This window comes from Rissa tridactyla, chromosome 1, assembly GCF_028500815.1.
Source record: "Rissa tridactyla isolate bRisTri1 chromosome 1, bRisTri1.patW.cur.20221130, whole genome shotgun sequence".
Lineage (NCBI taxonomy): Eukaryota > Metazoa > Chordata > Aves > Charadriiformes > Laridae > Rissa > Rissa tridactyla.
The window spans coordinates 26,792,291-26,817,608 of NC_071466.1; the positions used below are offsets into that span (position 1 = coordinate 26,792,291).

General features: G+C 36.5%; 1 protein-coding gene across 4 annotated transcripts in view; it reads left to right on the plus strand.

Moving 5' to 3' along the window:
- Positions 1 to 25,318, plus strand: part of B3GLCT (beta 3-glucosyltransferase) — a 68,364-nt gene that overhangs the window by 33,172 nt on the left and 9,874 nt on the right. For all 4 annotated transcript variants that reach the window (XR_008469112.1, XR_008469107.1, XR_008469108.1 and 1 more), the window contains exons 5-13: positions 1,304 to 1,380; positions 4,797 to 4,908; positions 9,646 to 9,782; positions 11,150 to 11,213; positions 16,016 to 16,147; positions 17,132 to 17,201; positions 21,317 to 21,430; positions 22,223 to 22,322; positions 23,311 to 23,430. Coding sequence is in view for 1 of the 4 variants with exons in the window: in XM_054219363.1 (XP_054075338.1) it covers positions 1,304 to 1,380; positions 4,797 to 4,908; positions 9,646 to 9,782; positions 11,150 to 11,213; positions 16,016 to 16,147; positions 17,132 to 17,201; positions 21,317 to 21,430; positions 22,223 to 22,322; positions 23,311 to 23,430 (926 nt within the window). In the remaining 3 variants the exon portion in view is untranslated. The remainder of the gene's footprint in view (positions 1 to 1,303; positions 1,381 to 4,796; positions 4,909 to 9,645; positions 9,783 to 11,149; positions 11,214 to 16,015; positions 16,148 to 17,131; positions 17,202 to 21,316; positions 21,431 to 22,222; positions 22,323 to 23,310; positions 23,431 to 25,318) is intronic.

A 25,318-nucleotide genomic window follows, 5' to 3' on the forward strand; every position in this document is an offset into this window, starting at 1 on the left:
GTTCCAGTTGCTAGTGCTCAGCCCTGCTCCTGCACACACACACGCGCACACTCAGTGGATCCTTCCAGTAGCTTTAGACACTCAGGGTAACCAGTGTTGACCCCTAGACTCCCTGGCTTCCCCCTTACCTCACGCACAGACTTATGCATGCGAGCGCGTCTTTCATTGGTGGCCCAGTAGGTAGCTGGTGCAGACCTATACCCTACCAGTAACTGACCCTTGCACCCCAGAGGTTCTCCAGTAGCTGGGGGATCCTTTACCTGCTAGTAATAAGTCATTTGTGTTGAACTGCACTAACACCACCAGTGCTTTATTAGGTTAATTGTTGTAATGGGATATACTTAGATGGTGGGGAAGTTTAGATAAGTTGTTTGGGAGGTTAACCTTTTGTGTCAGGAAAATTTTTGCTTCGGTACTAGTGCAATTACCTAACCCAAATGATGTAGACATTTGTGAGCTGGTTGACACCGTAATGATGCTGCAGTAGAGAAGTGTACTTGTAAATGAGTAGGTAGTTAATCAATGGAGTAAGATACTGCCTATATATTATGGGATATATATATCTCTCCCACTTTTTATATGTATGAGGTAGTGTATAAATTAGGCAGTTTGGTTTGTCAGAGGACCATGTTTAAAGGGTGTTTTCTTGGGAACTTCCCCAGAATGCTTGCTTGTCTGCTAAACTTCTGCATCTGCCACACCAAAGAGATTTCAAGTGATAAAAGACCAAAGAAAGTTATAGGAAGATTTTGCTTTGTAGGAAGCTGCTTTGATTTTTCAGTAAGAAAAAAGTGCTAACTCTTCATTTTTATTTTTGCATAAATTGATGGGGTTTTTGTTATGTTACTGTGACAGGTCAAAGCTGAACTCAAAGATGTGTTGTAAATCTCGCGTAAGTGCTGTGTAACGTGATTGTCAATGGAAGCCTTTGTATAATGCCCTATATTATTTTTAAGTCTGTCTTTACAGTATGGGATTTTATGATATGGTAAAGAAATGAGTATGATATGTTGCTTAATTAATTACATGGGACCTATACAAAACATTTCCCTTGAAGTGTATTAGCTTTATATCTAATAGGGAATTAAGAAATCGTGAGTTGGACAAAGCACTTTCCTTAAATTGCAGGTCACATTGTTTTGTACCGTCCTAAGTTATCTGTTCTGCAGGGCTACTTGCCAGTAAAAAACAATGAAGAGCTAAGTAGTCATTCCAGAGTGATTTTTTTAAGATTAGTTGGCATTTGGGGAAAAAATGTGCATATAATTCAAGTTTAATGGGAATATTTTTATTTTTCTTAAAGGAATTACCTACAGTTCTGCTTATTCATCAGATGGATGGACATGAAGGTGCATGGACAATATTGCCATTAATGAGAGAGTAAGTGTAATGAATGCCAGTTGTTTTCAGAATTTGTTGCAACAATGCATATAAATATTAATTACTCAGACCTCTCTTTTCAGGAGCAGAAGTTTTGGAATGAGACTTGCAACCTTATCTTTTCACTTTCTTACTTGTCTTTTTTAGTTTTCCAAAGCAATTTTCTGTTACATTTCATTAAATCAGAGAAAGCTATTTTAAATAAAAGAACAACAATAATTTAATGTAACTGAGCAACTACCTTCTTCAAATTGTTGTGGGTTTCTAAATTATTAAGGAAGTAAACTAGTGAAAAGGAATGCCATTTTAAAATGTGTATTTTCCTATTTGGTCCCCACTTCTCAGAGTGCAAGGTGTGAGGTATTTCAGAACTTTTGACCTATCAGATTACTTGGCTGAATTAAGTGGATAAATCATTTTTTAAAACAAATAATAATAATAGCTTTTTGGGGTTTCTGTCATTTATTGCTTATAGAGTTTTTAAGAGGTGATACGCCTCTACAATGAAAAAATAAATGTTTTGACATCTTTTTAGAAGCTTGTATGGCCAGTTTTCATCTTAGTATGGTCAGAGAAGACAGATAATCTCAAATGTCTTTTCTTCTTAGCTTATGCAGATGGCTCCGAGGAAGACATGCAGCATTTACACAGTAGTATATTGCAAACTCTTAGGAAGCAATGATTCCTGTTTCAAAAAGTCATAAAGCTCCATAGTACTGAAGGCTATCCTTTGCTTAAAACGTGCATTTGAAACTGATGCCGGAGGCTCTGCAGCCTCTTGAGGCTTAGTTTAGTTAATATAATTTGTTAGAGTTACTCAAAAGGATGTTTTTTTGGCTTGACATTTTTGCATTAGACTGGTAACAAGACAGGATGCTTTTCTCTCTTCTGCTTTCCTTTGCTTTCTATATGTGTAGAAACATGAAAAGAATGCTTGTATAGTAGCTATCTTTGAGATATATGTAAACTGTGAAAAGACGCAAAAGGAGAATTAAAGTAAATTGAAAAACTGGAAGATAATGTTCCAACTATCAGTCATCTTTGGTTTTCCTTCTTAGCTCCTGTTTCAATGACCTTGTGGTTCCTCTTCTGAATTATTTATGTCTTGGTGACAGGGTTTACAGATACAGCTCTTACAAGATAGCAAAACTCAGAAGCAAAAATACAAATGGTAGTTTGTGTGATAAAGCAGAATAAAATTCTTCAGAAATCAGAAGAGGAATTTTAAGTAGAGGATTTCCATCTTGAAGAGAATTGAATGTGAAGTTCCTTGTGTCTACTATTTCACTTACCACTTTTGGCAGAATGAAGACATGGAATAGTTTAGAAATATGTACATGATGTGAGGCTTGTACTTTTTAGTTTTCCCAATGGACAGAAGAGGAGGAAGGGAGATAAGGGATCAGCCCATTCTGCAGCAGCTGATGATGCTAGGAATTTTAATAGAAGATACATTCTTATCTGAAAACTGCTTTCAGAAGAATGGCTTCCCTCAGTTCTGTGGTTGTCAGCATTTTCAAGTAGACCTCTATGTTATGACAATTCTTAATTTTTAGTTGTTGGGCACAGGTTAACTTGGACAAAATACTTCATTTCAGAAGATGTAATCCTAAGACATCAGTGGATGTCTCAAGACACAGTACCCTTACTGTCTCCGGGAGGCCCAATGCATTTCTTCTCAGTAACCACATTCATTAAGCAGGGAAGAAATACCTTTTTCAAGCTATTACCCTGAAACTGGATCTTACCTGAGGATCTCCAATGGCTCCGTGCAGCCTCAACTCCAAATTTTTGTGCTATGAGGTCTACATAAGACTCTATGCAAGCCTGAAATACTTAGCCTTGAAAATCATTCTGTTTGTCCATCAATAGGTAGAAGAACAGATCATCCTTTTTGTGAACTTGTACGCGCTGTATTCGCAAGATGCAGTAATTCTTTTTGTGTGGATCATTGTAATGTTTTTCTCCTTGCCCCTCGCCCGCCTGCTTTTGTGTAAATCCAGATATTTCTCCCTTAAAGTTATAGCTGAGCACTAAAGTGCAAGAGAAAAACCTTCAGTCTTCACAGGGCATTGAATACTGTATATATTTAAAAACATGAGGGTATCCGATACTCTTTCTGTACTTGTTCAGCAAGTTTTGGAAGGAACAGCTAGAAGTGTCTTTCCCAGCCGATTGTATCTGTTCATTTGCCTGAATGGCAAAGAGTTGCCCAGATTTCAGTGTTACGTAGGCAACAAGTATACACTTTTATGAACTAAAAGGATGAATGAATGGTGAGTTCTTCTGGCTATTACAGTTTAGCAGATTAGGTGTCATAGGCAGAAAGCAGTGAATAATCAAATACCACTGCAAGACGCAGAGGAAAGGTAGCTTTATAGGAAGACAGCTCGTCCCAGATTTAAAAAGACTGAACTAGTTTAGCACCTGGCAACCATCTAGCGCTACTAGCATGTAATCTAAAGACCTGCAAACGCAGGTATCGCATGTTCTAGCATAAGTATTTCTCTGATAGTGGGTTCAGTTTTGGAGGGGGTTTCGTTTTTGGGGGTTTTTTTTTTAGGCAAATACAGTTCCCTGAAACATAAATGATCCTGTTACCCTTTTTTACTTATTTTTGCTGGCTTACATCGCTGATGTTTATTTTCATTGCTGATTTTATCAGCAGACAATGCTGTAGGGGAAGAAATCTGTGATGTTTATAGGTGTTAATTTTCTTATCCCTCTTCTCAGATGAGTTCTCCAGTTAAATCCACGTAAAAGCTATGCAGAGGAATCTGGACAAGTAAAGATTGGCTTTTTTTTCCATTAAGTAGTCATGAATTAATAAGGTTTTGTTTTGTTAGGTAGTAGAAGAATTAAGCTGGGAGGAGTAGAGAAATAAGGAATGAGAATTTTCTGAAGGAATCGGGAATCCTGCATTGAGATTAGTGTTAGCTTTGAGGAAGGCAGGGGAGTCCCTTCAATCTGTGTAGTTACAGTGTGAGAGAACCTGTCATTAGGCACTTTCATGATTGTTGCAATGGTGTTAGATGCCCAGCAGTGGGGCTCCTTGGAAGAAAGTTAAGGTACAGAGGGGGAAGGTAACTTTAACTGCTGTCTGTAACTTCTGAATTCATAGGTGGTTATACCTATAGTACCTGTGCATTTCTGTGAGGGACATTCTTTGTGTATCTCTATTCTTTTCCTTTCTTTCTGGAATAACAGGTGCTATATAAATACATAGCAGCAGAGGCAATGTCTTTATCCATTTGCTGTAGCCCTTTGATATGTAATTCTAAGTTGGTAGTAAAAGTCTCTATTTCTGTGTAAATTAGTAATTGATTGCAAAGTACTTGTATTTGGGGAATGTGGGTTGTAGCTATTGTTCTGTTCATAAGCCAGTTTATTAGTAAAATGTTAATTTCTTTTGTTAGCTTCTCTGTTACCTATGGTAGGAACTCCTCATGGATTTTCTTCTGTGAAGAAGATACAAGAATACAAGTTGTAAAGCTGCTAGAAACACTTGGAAGATTTGACAAGTCTAAGGTGAAATAAAAATTTAGATATTTAACTTTCCTTTGAATGTGCTTGAATGGGTTTGTAGGTGAAGCATGTGGAATCATTTTAAGTAAAAAATTATAAATACAGAATTTTAGGATTCCTAATTATGGAACAGTTTCTGTAGTCCAGAATTTAATTTTGTAACGTTGCCTGGAGGGCTTATAGCTCCAAACATTGTAAAAGATGTATCCAAACAGCTTAAAATAGGGGGATAGTTTCTGTTGCTGAGGCTGAGAGTGAGCAAGGTATTTAATATATTAGAAGCAGTGTATGAGCACCTGTCTAGTGTTGAAGAACTATTAAAATGGAGCAGTAAAAAGATTCCTTCTGTGGATAGCCTGAAAATGATGTAGCATCAGTAAAAAGATTAATATAGTCTGCTGTGTGGTCCCCTCTCCCCATTTTCCCGTCTGTCATCAGTTCGGATTATCATGAGACAGAATGACTGATGTTAGTTTGACTAACTGCCTCTGATCTAATATAATAGGGTATTTTATTTGCATTCTGTTTCTGAACTGTCTTGGTAATAAGACAGTTTTCTTTACCTGCTGGAAAAGAAACAACACCGAAAGACTTGCAGAACGAAAGAAAAATTCAGTCACCAAGGAACAAAGTAAATTTGGCTGTGTGACTGACACGAAAGCTGTTAATGTTTAGAATTCTTAATGTTCAGAAAAAATTTCAGCTTGATGTCTGTCCTTTGCTTGGAATAAAAAGCCAAAAATCTCCTGTGCGAAGTATGTTTTGCCTCTTTATTGTTACCTTGACTGAGTATTGAACTCTTATTCAGGTCTCACTTTAGTATATTTACTTCTTTTGCAGGCACATGGCCTTGTCGTGTTTTCTCACAATTCTTTCCTACAATGGTAGTAATAATAATAATTCAGAGATCTTAACATTTTTAAATACTCCATCTTCAAAATGGCTGACTGAATATATTCAGACCTTTGGAATACCCATTTATTTCTGTTTCAGAAACACTCCTAATTGATGTTCTCATAATAGAAACAAAAATTTTGTTCTAGATGCTGCCCTTACGCCAGTTCTAATCTCTCCTTTGCATTACATGTAAATTCTATTACAATAACAAATTATGTTCTAACCTGCATTATAAAAGGAAAATAAAATCATAGAATCATAGGTGTTTTGCTTTTGCACATAGTAATCATCATGTTAGTGTAACAGTCCACAATTGATTCCTTATATAGAGCAGTGGTCCATCAGTCACAAAATTTAAGATGAGTTAGACCAGAATGAGCTCATTCATTATTAATTCTGGAATGTCAGCAGTCTGCATAATAAAAAGCTGGTATACATTAATCACAATAAAAGGTCTACAGGGGGCATGTGAATAGTTGATGAATCTGCAGCTTTTCAGTCTGGATATATAGAGATTAGTAACAGAACTATTGAGACTGATATGAATGTAATGTTGAGTGACAGCCCCAGAGATGCCCAGAATGAATAAACCAAGCTGATGGGCAGCAATGACTTAGTAGCTGTTGATACCTAAAGGGTATAAAAGATCTGTCTAAAGAACAGTTTGTCTTTGAGAATCGTGAAGAACCCGTAAGATGTTCTAGTAAGACACAATGAGAATGTGACAGCTGAAATCTGTCTCATGCGCCGGACACAAGTTTTGAACAGATGAATTTGGCCACTTGTCTTGGTGATTGTGAGTAAGTGGATGCAAGAGTGAGTGGATAGAATCAACTTGATTAGCAAGTTCGGTAAAGTCACCTCTGCCCTCCCTGAGATCTGATATTGAGCTTTGTTGTGTCACATTCCTTCAACTATTAATTTAAACTGTTCTAAAGACGTTGGAGTGCTCTTACTAAAGGTAGGTGATTTTTGCCATTTTTGAAGCACAATATATTAACCGATCCTGTGGATGGTAATTATCCGTAATGCAGTAAATCACATTCTTTTTTTTAATTCACATTTTTGCCCATATGCAATTTAATTACCATCATTCCTAAAGTTACTGTATAAGTTCCTTTGCGTGTAACTAATTTAATATCTTGTAAAGCCAGCCTGCACAGATTGACTTGTCCTAGATACCGATGTAGTAAATAAACAATGTTATGACTAAATAAGCTTGGAGAGTATTGGCTGTAACCTGGAATGCCTTCACTGTGATTTGTGGCTTAATAGTGCCAGAAATAATATTATGTGAAAGGCTGAGGAGGGTATATGTATGGATTTAATTTTCCATGTTTTATAGAGAATGGAAAGTAAGATTGTGGGTTTTTTTTAATCCATAGATTGTTTTGCTGTAAAAATTAGCACGCAAAGTTAGGATAAGTAAAGATTTTTTTTCACTCTGTAGCATAAAAAAAGTGGAGGTCCAGAAAAAAATTGTCTGCAGATGGTATTGACATATTAAAACACTACTATTAACTATTTCTGAAACAGAATAGTGTGTTTGTGTTATAAACGTTTTGAAGTCATGGAGGCCCTAAAAGAGTTAAAAAATGTTGTGCACAAATGCTTCTACAGAATTCTTTTGATTCTTTCAAGCCAATCGTTTTTGTGCATAAAAATTAGTATGTTTGCCCATTTTCTTTTACCTTCCAATATGTTTTTTCTTTTTTAATCCTTCCAGTGAACAGTATTGAATCCTTCCAATAAAGGAAGGAGAAAACAGGGTCTGTTGTGACTGAAGGTATAAATCAAAGGCTAAGTAGGTACCAGGTAGCAACTCCTATGAGGGTGGTTAAAAAATGGTGGGAAAAAGTCTCCCCCCTTACCTTCTCTGTTTCCTCAACAGATTCTTGAGCACCTCTCAGCCTCACCACATGGGGATTATGGGAGCAAACAAGTTTTCAGCATTTGTGCTGCCTGAAGAAGTCACTAGTCAAGTACAAGATGTATTCAATTTGGTTTTACTGAGAGTAGCTGATCAAAGTAGAGGGGAGAAATGTTCAGAATTCATGAGAAATGCACTCGGTGCCTCACTCACATATACATGAACATCCATACCATGTTACGCTTGCATCAGTCCCTCAGACAGTCAGGGTTCCTGGCAGGGTGGCATCCCGTATCTTTGACTCATGGTTGCTTGTATAGGTCCTGGCCATCCTTGCAGAGGTGGGGTTCTTGAAGCAGGCAGCACCCCATAGCTTTGACTCGGTGTATGTGGCAAGACAAGCATCCCTAGTAGCTGCACGGGGCTGCCCTTTTATTGCCTTCTGGGCAGCCAGGTTGAGTCCTGGCTGGAAGCCGGGGGGTTGCCAGGCTGAATGTCCTGTGGGGCAGCCACCCTTGCATACTCCTGCCAGGCTCAACCAGGTGGTTTTGGCTGGTGGTGTCTCCTGATGGGTGCAGACCTCTCTGCTGCTGTTTGCTGACTGCCGTACCCTGGCCAAATTTCACTCATGCCTCCTCATCAACTCTGGGGAGATACAAAATTTAGCTTGGTCTATATAGCAACATCTGCTTCAAGTTAGAAAGATGCCTACTGAGAGGCAAGATACTCTTGGGGTTAGACTGGTTTAGGTTTTTTTGGTCAGCTGTTTCTACAGTACTTTTGCTTGAATATTTTCCCTTTTGTCTTGAATTTGTGTAAATGATTTATTTATCTCGTGTGAACTGTGCTAATGCCTTGAAGGAATTTTTCACTGTTGCTGATAGCTGCCCCTTTAAAGGAGGGGAAAAATCAGCTATGTCAGAGAGAATGGAGAAGGACAATCTTTTTTGGAAGAACAGTTGCCCTACCTTTGAACCTATTTTAATGATGAACTTGTAAATTGTCAGGAAAAAGAAAAGCCTGAGTTACCGTTATAATGTGAAGAACTTCACACTTTAAAGATCTAACATAATCATTAAGGTGATTCAGAATTCTGATTCATTGTTTGTACTTGTAGGCCTGAAAAGGAGTTTATATTTTTTTTAAAAAATTATATATGTACACATATATATTCTTTTTTCCCTTCATCGTAGTTCTTATTCTGCAAAAATTTGGGGGTATACTTGTTTTATATCCATTCCAAAGAGAAAGATTAAGACAACTGACAGTAATGTTAAAGCAGTAGTGTTTAAGTAATTATTTTTCCGATGCAGCAGACTCAGTAGTAGATTCTTAAACACGGTTATTAAAAACTATAATAATAATAATAATACTTAATTTTTTACTTTACAAATGGGACCGTCTTCATTTAACTCTTTCAACAATCAAGGCATTTAAAATGTGTTTGCTTTTTAAGTTCCCTAGTGTAAAAGAGGCTAGACAGATGGAAATTCAAAATGGATATATATAAAATTTCTCGGTACAATTCTTTTGAGTGTCTTGTCTAATCATTAGCCAGTTTGGGTGGACAAACACTGGAACAGGTTTCCCAGAGAGGTTGTGGAGTGTATTCAAAACACGACTGGACAGAGTCCTGGGCATCCTGCTCTGGAGACTGAGCAGGGAGATTGGACTAGACGATCTCAAGAGGCCTTTCCAACCTCAGCCCTTCTATGATTCTGGGATTTGGTGCTCTTTGAACAGGTAGAACCCAGGGCATATGCTGCAGTTTGAAAATACATTGTGTATTTGAATTCGGAAAACTGCCTTTAGTTTCATTTCTTACCAAGAACGATTTTTGTCTGGATTATTGTGAACAATACGCTTCCCTTGTTTTTGTTTTCAGGTTTGCTTTATTCAGCATGAATGCAGTCATCATCTTCACTAAAAGGATGCTGTAGATGAACAAAATTGTTTCCTATATTCCTTTACAGGAGTGGTTTTTAGGTAAAGCATTATATGATGAAGAATCTACAATAATTCACCATTATGCCTTTGCTGAAAATCCTACAGTCTTTAAATTTCCAGATTTTGCTGCTGGTTGGGCACTTAGCATTCCACTTGTTAACAAGTAAGAATTGAATTTTTAATAACTTCTTGTTTATTGATAGTAATTAAGAATGTTTAATTTGTAGTTTATACAATTTTTCTGGATGCTAATCAATATTATTTTAATGAGTTATGATTTCATATGAATTACCATAAAAGACGAAGGTGTTCCTGCAGTACAGTTCAAGGTCTTATTGCAGACCATGTAGATATGCAAAGACAAATATTAATTTTGAGCTGTCTTTGAATTGAAGCTAATGATTGCAGCTTAGCGAAGGCAGACAGCTTGGGATGTCCTCAACCAGTGCAGGCTGGCCTCTTGTGGGTTTGGCTTCAGAGCCTACACTGAGCTTTTGCTGCGGCCACCTGTATTATTAGCATCCATGCCGATACATGTTAAGTCTACTTCGGTTTGAGGAGCTAAGGTGCATAGCAAGACATTCAGCCAGGCACAGTGATGTACAGCTAGCGCTGGGCATGCCTATACAGACTTGTGCTACCACTATAAACTCATCCAGAAAATACTCCTTTGATAAAATTCCATTTCTTCCTTATTCTACAAATTCCAAGCATAATTATTGTAAATAAACACTTGAGAATTCATTAGTAGAGAAGGGTACAGAAATAGATTTCTGTATCATTGCTGTGCATGTGGTTTATTTTGCTTTACTCTGCCAATCTAAAAGTTAACATCATGTCAGCTAACAGTTGTCCAGTACTAGTTGTTAAACTAGTTCAATACCATCTCTTGTCATTTTAAAAATGTATTCTTCCTCAGACAGCAGTTTTATTCCTGGATCTTAGAGTGACGGTATTGCCCTCTAGAAGTGTTTCTCATGCTATAGAGACAACTAGATGTTTATTTCAGATTTGGTGCTTAGTTTTTAAATGAGATTTGAAAAGTTAATCGATTTCAGAACTTGGATGCATCTTGCTGATGCAAGGATTGGCATAGTCATAAATTGAAGGTGCCTAAATACTCTGCTTTGGAATACACAAAAAGAGAATATTATTTGAGATGCTGATCAATATTGAGCTTCAAACGCACTGCTGCTTTAACCTGTTGAAAATGTTATGCCAGCCTCTCCATCTACTCCAGATGAGAACTTTCTTCTTGGGCAGGAAGAATGGATCAAAATTTGTGTGCTGAAAACTGGTATTAACATCACACTGTGCTTCAGGTGGAAAAAAAATTGATATGAGAAAACAAATATAAGTTGCTTCTTGGGGCAATAAATACAAGTGTGATTTTTTTTTTTTAATTTTTTTTTTTTTACTTATAAGATGGTCAATAACACCAGCCACACTTAGCTGCATACACAAGTGATTGATTTTTTCTTTTAAATACAGGGGTTTTTTGAGTAAATTTCTTCATCTTTAATTGTATAGGCTTGCAAAGAAGTTGAAAAGTGAACCACTCAAGTCAGACTTTACAATAGATTTAAAGCATGAGGTAAGCAGTGATGTGCTGAAAAAAAATTGTGTCAAATCTATATATGTCAATGGTGATAAATGATAATGGAAATAACAGGTTTTTCTTAGACGTTGCTAAAAGGTTTGACTGCAACAGCACATTGAATTTCTTTCCCTTCCTTTAGAATATTGAAATACTTTATATTTCAAGCGTAGAAGAATTAATGAATAAAATTACATTCATGTAGGAATACATACTTGGTTTTATACAGTAAGGTTTCTTCTAAGGATTGCTTTATAAAGGAGAGACGCTTCCAATTCATGAAGCATAAGCTGACAGGAATAGTGTAACAGATGCTAGCCGGCCTCACTCACTTTCTGAATCAGACTCTAAGAGCTAAATATGATGGAGTTTGGATTAAATAGTCTGAGGAACCTAACTGTTGTGGGAACAATCAACTCTGCAACTTGCAGCGTGGAAGTCAAGAAAATTTTTTTTGCCTCTGGTTTGCAGCAGTTTTAAAAGGCAGCCACTAGGTCTTTCAGAGAATGAGCTGACTAAAAGGAACATGAGAAGAAAGGAATGGGGGGATCCAAAAGAATATCAGTGCTACTATTCCTGAAGCTTTTTTATTTTTTCTGCCTTCAAAATGTTTGAGCAGCCCAGGGTTTTGTACTGTCACCAAAGTGAATTCCTGAACCAGGGTGGGAGGGGAGGATGAATCTGGAATAAGCTTGCTAACTTTGGCCTGAAATTGTGAGTGATGTTGAATTTGTTTTAATTTTTTAAAACTCCTAAAAGTGAGCTATAAATTGTGGTTCTGGCCCAGAACCGCCCCCCCACCCCTTACTTAAAACTACTGCTGCTGTTCCAAATCTTTGTTCTGTAATGATTGTGAACCTCCCTATTTCCAACATAAATCTACAGGGTGTTTATAGAGTATAAATTGGTACCATATTTAAATAAATTTGGGTTTGTGCCAGCACTGTTCTTTGGCATAGTTTCCCCTCCTTGACTGATGTATTTCTCAAAAGCAGTTGGACCCCTCTCAGCTTTCATTTTACTACGTGAAACAAGCCAACAAGCTGTTTCTTTCCTCTTGGTAATTTTTCTAAATGCAAGACCTTGGACTTCACACTGTTAATCTTCTTTTTGTAAGTTACTTCAAAGTCATTCGTATATTCCCAATATTCCAGCCTACGTCAGCACTGACAAAGCCTCCAAACATAGTGTCATTAAAAAAAAAAAAAAATCATTAGCAGACATTTCTTTTATGTGCCACAGATTGCTTAATGAAAAACAATTGATCGCTCTTCTGGCAAAGTGACTTCCATGCACTTCTTACTCTGTTAGCAGCTCTTTGCATATGTTTCATTTCAGATTTATTGCCACTGATAACCTACTTCAGTCCTGCAGTTATTCTTTCTGCACAGTCTTGTGTCTCCCTAGAGACAGTTCCATTCCACCTCATTTATTTTATAAATCACTGTCTTCTCCTGCTTAAATCATTTTTATCTCTGCATCCTTCTTATGTGAATCAAGATTGACAACAAATCAAAGGATATAATCTGTGATCTTTAATGATTGTATGTAATGTTTAAATTCATGAAGGATGATAAATGTTTTAAGAAATGTTTCAGTTTGACAGGGTCCTAATAACATGTGCGTCTAGTCTTTGGTATTTTATTGTGCTCTGTATCAGGTTTTTTTCTACTTTCCAAGTCCCTGTTTCTTATATCCATAGTATTTCTATTACTTTCCATCTGGAATGCCTATCTTGGAAAATATGGTAAAGACTTTTTGTCTTGATGCCTCTCACTTGTAGATTGTTTTTTAGACTTTTTTTTAACTGCACAACGTATAGCGTATTGCCTGATGCTTATTCAAAACTAGAAGTGAATAATGGATTTTTTGTATATCTAACATCAGATTTGAACTAGGGCTAACATTAAGAATATTTTTTGTCTTTTTATTGTAAATCCATTTCCATTGTTTTCGGAACAGTCTGTCATCCTGTCCTATTAGTCAAAATGGCACTCTTACCTCACTTCTGAAATATGATAGCTTCACACCATTCTAAGGCTTTCTATTGATTTCATTTTCAGTAGAAAATCTTAGCACATTATGAACTTTCATAAATAATTCATGTTAAACTACAATTGTTAAATATTCTTTGTGCTGCAGGAGCATTTCTTCTTTGTTGGTCCATGTGATAGACATTAATTCTGAATAGCTGAATTCTGAACTAATACAATCTTAAAATGTACTGGAAGCTTGTTAGAAATCCTGTCCCTTGCTGTGATGTAGTCTTCCAGCTACAAGGCAGGGTGAAGAACCACTTGAATATGATCGTGGTGGCATTGACTGTGGCCACAAGAATATGAATGTGGTGATGAGGCAAGGAGATAACCTTGGAGATGTATGTGAGCTTATTGGCTGCTCCTTACCATGAGCCTATGTGTGTTACGTGGCATTTCCATACTTCTCCTTTACTCCAAGCACTATCAACAGTGTTTGTCTTAACTACCACTCATGCATATGCTTTTTCTTCCCTATAGAGTGGCCTTTCCCTTCAGTATTTTGTTGAATTCATTTGTGATGCTAAGATCATCTGTGTTTTCAGAAGCATTGCTAAAAGAGCAAATAAACAGGCCACCTAATCATGGTGAGGCTGAGAGAACTTAGAATGTGCAAACTACAAAACGCATTGTATTGAAAGAACCTGCAGCTGAGTTAGTGACTTGATAAGCCACTGTATCAGCTGAGCACTAGTAGTGAACATATTTGTACTCGCAGCTCCCAGTCGTCTGCATCCACTCAATTATAAGGAAAAATGCAGTAATTTAAACTCTTTTTAATGCAATTGAACTAAATACTTTTACTTTGCAGTTGAGGTGGTTTAAGAGGACATGTGGATCTCTAACAGCCCAGTTACAATCAGCAACTTGCTAAAAAGTCATGTATTCTAGTTTGTGACTGTACCCTATTGAAAATCTTTCAAATCTGGCAGCTTAAGTTTCAAAAATATGATTGTATTCAACCCTGCCCCCAGTCCTAACAGGGCCTGTAACAAACTGGCACTTCTATTTTATTCCTTCTAAGTTCCAGAAACGGCTGTGTGCAGGTAGTTGGGATTTTCTGAGGATGTTGAGACCTAAATGAGTTGGGCAGGAAAATAATCATCTATAACTTAGAAGTCTGTAACTGGTTTGGTGACTTGGGCTTGTCCAGACCATACTTAATGCTCTTGGTTTGCGCTGAGTTCTTCCTGAGCAGTAGGGAGAAGGAAATATTACGCCCTCTTAATAAGAGCTTAACGATCGCATTATTTGCTAAAAGAGGAACTGAATTCTGGCCCTGAGGTGATTTTAAGCTAACAGTTCCTAAGTAGGCATAAAACAGTGAAAAGGAGACTCATTTTCATTGCCTTGGTGTGTGCTGGGTCTGGTCCCGTATTCCAGTGGAGCCCTTAACTTGTTTTCCATGCAGGAGACAGTGGGAATATTTGTAAATAACATGGGAAACAGGAACTAGAACGCAGGACTGATTCTCCTCTCTTGGAGGAGTGTCATTATCGCTGTGCAGTAGAGTCAGGCTCCCCTTCGCTACACCATCTTGTTGGCAACTCAGTTTCATGAGATGGCATGGAGAGTCTCGGTGCCAGCATATCTGTAGTTTGTTAGTGTAGGCACCACTTTGAAAACTAGAAGCTGTAGCTTCTGACTGAGTTAGGCAGTAGCAAACCTAGAACCCAGATCTCCTACATCTTGAGGTTATGCTCAAACAGCTCTTGTCCAAAGATGCTTTCACATGTTTGGCCTATCCTCGGGAAGAGCCCAAGCATTCAGAATCAGGAGCGTATGGCAGTGCAGCTGGGAATCTTTGGATCCACGTACTTACTCAGAAGATATTCTCCGCCTTTTAGATTTTTAAGAACTTCATTTTGTTCTTACAAGTCTCTGAACAGTTTTATATGAAATGAAGTTCATCTTTTAAGTGGTCTGATGTAGGCACCCAGTGTAGAACTTTCCTGCCTGAATACTTAGTCTGGCAAAGTTATAAGCAGTGTAAGAGTATTGCAGTAGAAATTTTGGGCAGGTCTAAGTGTTCTTGATGTGTCATGAAGTACAGATTGAAATACTATTATTTTTATTATGAATTGAATGTAAATACAAAAGGATGGGGTTTTTCTCTTCTTCATACATCCCTGGTTTGCGTCTTTCTCTGTAAATTTTGGCTGGCTTTTTTGTTGTTTTCGTTTTGCATTTAAAATGGACAAGAATCTACTACAGGATAGCATATCTGTAACGTTATCCTTCATTGTATTTTACAGCTTCTCAGAGTTTCATTACTGATTTCAAGCACTTTAAATTGTCACCAGAGAATGGGTGTGTTTTGAAAAGCTAAAAACTGCCACATAGGATGAAATAGGCCTAGCTATTCCAAATTATCAAAATAATTTTAAAAGAGCAACACAATAACGATTTTTGTTTACTTTCAAAGAAGGTGTAAACATTCACTCTGCCACTTCCTATAAAAGTTAAAGATGAGGTGTTTTGATATGCTTAAATACATGAAACTAATTGTGATTCTATGAAAAAAATTTTAAAACTTGTCTGTATATAGAATTTCTTTTATAGCAAAAAGTTGCACGCTGCCTCTAGAAACGTGAGCAAGAAATAAGGTATGCAGCTAGTTAATCAACTAAGGAACAAATCTTCTAAAGCATCCTGTATTTTTCAGTTTTCCTGTAAAGTTTGTCCTGTAATATGATTTCTTTGTATGCCCTGAGAATTTTTGTCCAGTTTCATTACTGATGTAAATGTTTTCTGTTTTCATAGATTGCCCTGTATATTTGGCAGAAAGGAGAAGGACCACATCTTACTCCAGTGCCTGAGTTCTGCACAGATGATGTGAATTCATATAAGGTTGATCATTGTGCAACAACATTCAGTAATTTTCTGCCACTTTGTGTAAGTACCGTGTTTTAAATACCATTTGCTTAGTAAAGGTAAAACTTTTTCAAAAATGCATAATACTTGACTTTAAAAATCTTAAACCCTAAGAAAATATTTTTCCGGAAGTTAAAAAAAAAAAAAAAGAAAAAGAAAAAGTTTGTTCTGGTGTTTATCTATTTTTGGATATGCTTTCAGCCTTCTGTGGCACAGGATATTTCCTGGCAAACAAATACTGCATATGCTTTAATGGGTCTTTCTACCACACCGTTTGTACTATAAAGTATTTCTCCTTACATTTCTGTGAGATACTGAAGTACAGATAATCTTTCTTTCACGGATGGGAAATCTAAAACTTGTTGAGGCTAAAGATAAAATGTAACCTAGTATTTGGTGCATTAAAGTACAACCCATCTCTTCCACCTCTAGGAGAATACATTTATGATATTATGGATTAACTCTTGCTAGAGGCCAAAAAGTGTTCTGTGCTTCCAGGAGAGCAAAATTCTAGGTGCCAAAAAGGAAAAGAAATAAAAAAGGTTAAATGATTTTATTACAGTTGAGAAAATTCAAAGATTTCTACTGTGTAGAATTTAAGCTTCTTTTTCCAAGTATGATATAGTTCAATATGTTGTCATAGTGATTAACTTCAAAGAAATTAAGAAAACGTTCTTTTTTCAGATTAATCATTCTTAGTTCAACAAAGTTCTACTACTCATTCTCTTTTCCTAATGATATGTGGTTTATTTCATGTTAGAACACTACATCAATGAAAAAAGTATTTCAATAATATTATTTCAGGAATTCTAAACCACTAGTGACCTTTTTTTCCAAGAGACAAAAATGTACTTTCTACTCTATTACTGGTAGGCTATTCTACTTAATATGCAATACAACGAAAAGGTATTTTCTGTTTTATTATATGCGCAGACATAATAATCCTGTAAAATGTTACAGGCAGAGCCTGCAATTACAAAATTCTTTTTTGTTCTCTTCATATAGGGAGAGCCAGTGAAAAAGGAAGATATCTTTGTTGCTGTAAAAACATGTCAGAAATTTCATGGAGAAAGAAGTAAGTTGATGGTTAGTCAAGGGAGTAGTTCTATGCGGTATAGTGTATGAAATTAATATTTTAAAAGCAAACTGATATACGCTGTCTCTGTAGCTCTTTGGGACTAAACGTTTGCAAAATCCACTGGGAAACATGAAAGCTTCAAAACTGTAAACAGCTTATTCTTTAGGTAGAATTTGCTATTCAGAGTTCTTCAGGAGTGCTGCGAAATGTTTAAGATGAAAAGTTGTGGTCGTTTGATGTTTCATCATTAGTGATTGGTTGGCAAAAATCTTGAATACCTAAATTAAAAATATGCATTAAAGTAGCTCATCTTATTGCAAATTGGAGCTGTTGCAACATTAATTAATAAAACAGCTATTAATATCCTTCAGTGTGTTTCCCCCAGATAATTGGTTCAGTTCTATTCCTTGTACTAGCAGTAGCAATTGCACAGCTGTGTGGTGGCTGATTGAGAAATTTGAACAAGCTGAAAGGTCTCTCCCCTCCTCCTTCCTTTTGTCCTGCCCTTCCCTCCAGTAAAAGATTGAGCAGCTTACGCTGTCTTATTGCTTGTATCTATTGTAACCCTATGCAATTGTCCAAGACATGGGCCATATCAAGAGTCTCCCAAGTGTGCAACACTATAGCACGTTTCATCTGGAAATTGTAGTGTTATACAAGTAATCATAGTCACCATGAAATATGATGATGATATCTGTGGTAAAAACAACCAAAAAAACCCTGGTACAGCCCAACAAGATACGTCCAGTGAGTATTCATTTCCTTCTCAGAGGCACGGAAAATAAAGATGCAGAGAGACACTCAGCTTCAGCTAATACACAATAAGGCTCAGATAAGTTGAGGTAGATCCATTGTCTACAAAACTTGGAAGGAAAAATTCCAAATCCACTGATTTAGCAGAAGACGCTCTACCTATTGATGCCACCTGCCAGTTTGTTCTAGTTTACTTCTAGACATATTGTTAATAAGGAAATTTCAGGAATGGATTTATTTCCTGGAATTTACTTGAATCTTGCGTACCCTTGAATACTCCAGGTACATAATATTGTCACCATTAAACTTAGTTTGTTCATAAGCTTAATTTAAGTGATTATTGTCAGCAAAATAAATAAATAAAATGAAATAATGCCTTAGTAGTTGTACCAGACTGGGGCTGGGGTGGGGAGGGAGAGGTTTGCCACACCTATTGTCGGAGGGCAGGATGAAGATAAAAGCTCTTTTCTTAACTAAGTCCCCCTTTGGTAATGCATCCAAAACTGTAGATTCTGTCACTTCTAAATTTAGACTATTTGTCAGTTGCTGATTTTTTTTCTTTAAAATAAGATTTATGGATTTTTTTTTTTCTTAATGTTACTGCACTTAATGAAGGCACATTTCTAGTATTTTAATCACCTCATTGTTAGGTGGTCTTTAAAGTAGCTTTTTGACAGAAAAAATTGACTGGCCTGTAATTGGAGTTCACTGAAGAGTTCTCCTTTCTGGATCCATGTTTATTTTCTTACATCAAAATTAAAACCAAAAAAACCCAAACCTAGAAAGTCAGAAAAGAATGTAAGTCTTCAAAAAGATAGTGTAAACACAAGAAACACTTGTTGAAGACTGAGGAAAATTCTTGAACTTTCCTCACAGCTTCCAGTGTTATGCAGTAGAGGATAATCTTACTCAAGATTTTGAAAGATTAATGGATGCCAGCTTCAGAGAGCTCCTTTTACCTGGTAAGTCATTTTTTATTGTATGCCAAAAACTACATTAGTGCGACATTAAGGATTGGAATTGAATGTGCAAAAGCAGATAAATTTTACTTAAGAATTTACTTCAGGTACAAATCTCCGCTTTACACATACCGTATATGGTTATATAAGAAAATTTCAAGACTGCAAACATGCATCGAGGTTCTAGAAGTAGCATAAATGAAATATAATTAAGAACGTAGAGCTGACCTTCTATAAACATCTCTTTAGTGCAGTATTAAAACTTTTGGTGTGATCACAAGTATTAATACATACGGATAAATATTTGCATCAGTAGCTAGTCAGAAATTTCAAGTAGTTGTTCTTTCTTTGGAACATATGAGTTTTGTAGAAATTACAAAGTGTTACGGGATTCAGTTTACAAGAGGCATTAGCCTGAATGGTGGCACTTAACATCAAAACAAGCAAGGAAAGAGAAAGACACTTTGGGTAGTAACCCCCTTTTTAGACCACTGAACTGAGGTGAAGCTCTGATCCCTGCTTCAGTGAACTTTTTTCATTTATGCAAAAAAGTGAGACTCCACTGAAGAAATTGAGAGGCTCAGTCTGTAATAGCAAATAGTTCTGTACATTAAAGCACCCTAGTGAGGTTGAGGTCCTTGGCTGGAGAAAGGTGGAACAGCCTTTACAGGTGTGTCTCTTCTGCCAGGTGAACATTGGAAGCGTTTTGTATATCTGTGACATTTCTGTATTAGGGCCTTTCTGAAAGCTTTCTGGTTTTGTTCTTCTGAGAAACACTTTTGAAATAGAACATTTCCACAAAATAAGAAAATAATTTCCTGCCTATTTGGGTCTTTTATTCTACTTGGAAAAAAATAAGTTTACATGGCATTCTCTGTCAATAAATGCATGATTATGCAGTTGTTTCATGATGTAACGTGACTTTTTAGTACATAGGAGTTAATGTATTGTGAGATTCCTGGCTTTGCATTTCAAAACTCCACTGTCATGTATGAACATATCTTTTGTACATAATTCCCTTTGGATTTTATAATGCAAAAATTTGAGAGCAGGTTTAAGTGACTAAAACTTTTAAAAGCAGTATCATCCATTGCACAATGCTACAGAAGTGGAATTATATTTTTTCCAAATAATAAACCCTTTCCATTAGTGCACTGAGTTGTTACTACTCTATCCTAACATTCACCATTCAGTTCATTTTAGTCTTATCAAACTGACTGTTGGTCAGTCGAGTATAATAAATCCTACAAGTCTCTGTGGTCAGAGTAGAGGGAAGTGACCGAGTAGGTAGGCAGCAAACACCAAGTTAGGTGATGGATGATTCCAGCAAGGGGCTAAAACGAGTTGTTCACAAGCATCAGAGTTACACAGCAACAATGGGAATTACGTTAATACTTCCTCCATTTGAAGAGATAGCTACTACTAATGAGACCTACTGGATGGTGTCAAAGAACATAAAGCGGACAAACAATGATAGCAGAGAATGCATCGTGTTTCAGAGTCATTGTTCATCTAAGTCCTGACCGTTTAGTTTTTAAAATGGAAAAAAATCATTGATTTTAATCTGATCATTCTCTTCTAAACACCCCGCAGGTGTTCGGCTTTTGTTTGTGTTACCAATAATTTATTCACTTCTTGATACAAGTTAAAGATTTTTAGCATCATTATTAGAATTTTGTATGATCAATTTTAAATGTTAATGTCAAATGGCAAACTAATAAGAAAAGGATTGTTCTTGCAGAGAAACATTAAACAGTCCTTCTTTGAAAAGAATCTCCATTGGGGGCTAAAAATTCGTTGTATGATATTTATAAATGTCCCTCTGTGAGTGTGTTTCCAGACACAGGTGTTTTTGAGCATTAACGTGGTGTCAGGTATGACGTATATAACACAAGTGGATATTTCAGCAGGTGCGTTTGGTCTGTTTCTGATTCAGAATATTTTACATGCTGTACAGTTAGGTTTGCTGTTTTTAAAATGCGGCAGTTTCAATACTGGAAGAATGATAGATCTCTGATAGTGTTGATGCTGATGTGTGCTATAAAGTCCACCGTGGCAAGTGTAAAAGTAATGAATTCCATACTTTGCTTAGCATAAATGTAAACATCACATTTTTCAATGCAATATGGATGAAACTGTAGTCATATTTTAAAAGAAAATTTATTACTATCTAAATAGAACTGCCCTGACAGGCTTTCATAAAAATGTGAAATTGTTTCTCTCTAAATATTGTAGCAAAGGAAAAAGAATGAACGTTTAGAGCCATGATGCTGTCTTTGAAACGGCGTTTTCATTACCAAGAGAAGGAATATGTCCAGTTAACAAGGTGCATAAATGTTTCGATCAGGTACTTATTTTAAACAATTGACTTATGTTTCAATGTCAACGGTTGTTTTGCAGTACCAGTTGTAAAGCAGACTTGGGAAAGAGAAGCTGCCCTTATTGAATACTACAGCGATTATGCAGACATCTCCATTCCTACTATAGATTTAGGCGTACCTAATACTGACAGAGGTGAGCTATTGGCTGTTGTTGTCAGTTTTGCTCAAATAACTGTCTAAAGATGCTAAGTTTTATGGATGATACGTATATTTCATGCATAGCATATAATTTAGAAATTCTGTATTTCGATAGCACATTTGTGCAGCCTAAGCTAAAAATAAAATGCTTTTGCCACACAGGAAACAGATGGAGAGTACAGTTCACCTATGTAGGTACAATATTCTTTTTAGTAGAAAACTAAATACTGTGAGTATGAAAGCATGGTACACCGATACGTTCCAAGAGACAAAAATTGGTGTTATTGCTCTGGGTAGGAGTAATAACTCTTGAGTTCTTGATGATCTTGACTCAAGATTGTCAATAGTAGCAGAAGTCATAGCTTTATGTCAAAAAGACCTGGGACAGTGCTGGCTGGTTACTGAGCATAAACTACCCGCCGTATGGTATTCAAATATTATATACTTGTGCCTAGTATGTCTTGATTTAAGCACAAAAACTAAATGTTAAGATTGGAAGATGTTTTAATGACAAATAATGTGGTTTTAAAGTAACGTACTTTGTGTTTGAATAGAAAAAAGGCTCATGGCTTCCATGAGTTTAATAATTTTAGGTTTTTTTCTGAAAAGGCTTTTTAGGGTTTTTTCTAAAGGATGTAATTTAAACTTGCATCTCAAATATGTTGCCAGTCATTTCCAAAATGTTTTGCCTAGTGCAGTAGAATACTTATTTAATTCTTGAGTAATTGTTTATTCCAAAATCTCGTTTTATTTAAATGTATATATTCTGTTACTTCTCTTCCTTTAGGTCACTGTGGGAAAACTTTTGCCATTTTGGAAAGGTTTTTGAATCATAGCTCTCCCAGAACTCCTTGGTTAGTCATAGTGGATGATGACACACTGATAAGGTAAATACTGCAATACTTCAGGAATTACCACTGTTCATATTGATAGGATTTTTAGCAATATTCATCTCTTCCTCTGTATTAAAGAGATACATCCGCTTTATTAGTTGTATAGATTTATATACCTCTAAGGAAAAAAATTGTCACTTTCCTTCAGCATTCCCTGACTTACATTAAAAACAATATAATCTAGTAACTTGATAAAAACTATGCATATTAGTGTTATTATGCAATCATATAGTCGGAATATGATTGCTCATCATGATTCTTCACTGTAAGTATATCTGAGATGATTGGGTTTAGTCGTTTGCTGATACACGTTCTAAGACGTATTCCTCACATAAGTGTGCCAGAAGGAAGGTTCCATACGCTAGGGTCAGTTGTCAGAGCCACTCAGAACGGTGTCCGGGGACTTGCCTTTATTAGAAAATTAGGTCCCATTCACATGAAAACTGACGCTGTGAAAATATAAGCGAAATAAGGCACAATGATCAAGCAGCAGGGTCACATGGTCATGAATATGAGAGTAAGTGCTCAAGGCGACATTTTACATTAAATCATGTATCAGAGTAAGAATTTGGAAGAGGCTATAATTGTAGATAAAGCAGTATTTGTATAACTAAATCTACCTTTTTGTTTTCATTTCCTGGTAAGAAAAGATCACTTGCAAAGATTTTACCATTGTTTGGAAAAAACAATTTCATGTTTTCTCTGAGATGAGACGGTTTTGCTGAGAAACTGTACTTCCTTCTTCAGAAAAATATTTTAAGCTAATTGATTTATTATTTGACCAAATTCATTAATCACATCTCATAGTAAATAACCCATCATAAATTTCTGTTTAAAAGTTTGTATCTCTGCTTTTTGTAGAATTTCTGAATTTCTCCTATTATTTTTCTGCTATTTACCTGAATGCAGTTTAGGCTAGCAACGTCTGTTTTTGAAATAAATGTCTACATGATTATTTTTTTAATGGATTTTCATATTACAGTATTTTCAGACTCCGAAAATTACTCAGCTGCTATGACCCAAGTGAACCAGTATTTCTTGGAGAGCGTTACGGTTACGGCTTGGGAACAGGAGGATACAGTTATATCACTGGCGGAGGAGGGTAATTTATTTAAACTCCTGCTGAGATCTACATCAGCCCCTGCTCTGAATGCAAATGTTTTGAGTTACAACACAAATCAGTTTCAACAGAAACAGTGATGTTTCCTAGTGCAATTAAGATGTGGTGATGCTCAAAGACTGAAAACGTCCTAACTAGTAAGAAGTTGTGCAGCCTTTTGGGAACAGATTTGTAGAGCAAAGCAGTTGGTGACAAAGACCATGCATATTTCAGAGAGGTCTTTTTGGCTTGACTGGTCCTATGAATTGAGTGCCTGTTACCAGTTATCTGCACCACATGTTCTCCTGGTGCATGTCATGCAGCCTTGTTCCAACTGATAGAATTCATTCTGCATACTCAGAGACCGTCTTACAGTGTGATTCAAAGTGTAGGAAGCAGAGACAATTGGGATAGTTGCTTAAAAAAATACGTTTGTGATCTGAACTGTTGTGGAATTTGCAGGAGAACCCAAAGCAGCACACCTAGTGATACAAATTGCAGCAATGAGAATATTCTTTCCTGTTCTCTTTCTTTGTCCTAGCATGGAGAAAACTGTTCATGATTCTCCTTCTGGTTTTGAACTTCATGCGATGATTTATGGAGAGGTGGCTGAGCAAGGAGTTTGATGTCTTGGGAAATAGTGTCTCATAGAAAGAGATCACTGTGGGTTGATCTCATGCATGAGACAAAGGGGTCGCTGTGATTGTATGCAAAATTTGGTTTAAATTATCATGTCTATAAACTTTCAGGTTGGCTCATACTGCAATCAGAACAATCTTAAGACTGATCTTGTGTGACCCATCTTGTGTGTCTAAAGCAAGTAGTGTGGACATCTGAATGTCCTTAGTGTCTCACTCTGTGAAAAGTAGTGCCTATAATAACTTACTAGATTCTTATTCATCCATGAATAAGTAAAAATCAATTGACTGTCGTTCTCATTGTTTTGCATAGTCGCATAAGATCTTACTTAAGTAGGGTTTATGCTTGAGTTAAGAAACAAACCTTTTACTGACGCTGGTATGTTTGTTGGTTATCAGTCTGATAATTCTATATATTATTAGTGTTTATCACTTAGTTTCTATTCTGTCATCTAGACGTGGAAGTTTGGGGGTTATTTTCATTCTCAGGTTTGAGCAGATAGAGACACAGATCATCCATTTTGCTCCATACCCTGATTTTGGGAAGGTTCGTTGTAAGCAAAGAATTCTATATAACTGAAAGGACACAGTCCAGGTAATCAACTAGCAAGTATCGTCCCCAAATGTGTGCAATTCACGTCACACCTTCTGTGTAGCAACACATGCTGGCCACAAGTCTCAACTCTTTTTTTTTTTTTTCTTTTTATGATCCATGCAGTCTTAAAAATTTCAGTAATAATTATGGGGTATTTTACAACTTCATTCTGACAATATTCTCAGGTCAGGCTTTTTGTCTTAGCATTCTGTATCTGTAGAGGTTTTGCCACGTCCCAGTGTCAAGTGAAGGATTGTCATATAGTGAATGAACTTATGGGGCCATGTAGCAATTTTAGAGCGTGAATCTTTCTAGTAGAACTTGTAGTAGCTAGAGTACCCTATATTCTGATCAGGCTGGGTGGGTGATGTAACCTGAGAAAAGGCAGCTGTGGAATACTAGGCAAGAGTATATTCCCGCAGCTGTTGAATTTAAGACATCCTCGTGTTTCTGGTCTATTGAATGCTTATTTTAGTGATAACAATCTAACAGCTCCAGGCTGTGCTTAGTATTTAGATGAGCAGGACAGTTAGGATCAACAGAAGAGTCTTGCAGTGGCTTAAAGGAACGTTTTTGACTTAGGGAGACAACTCTGTATAATAGAGGATTCAAGGAATGACAGTTCAGGTTTAGAGTTCTTTTCATTTAATTGCTACCC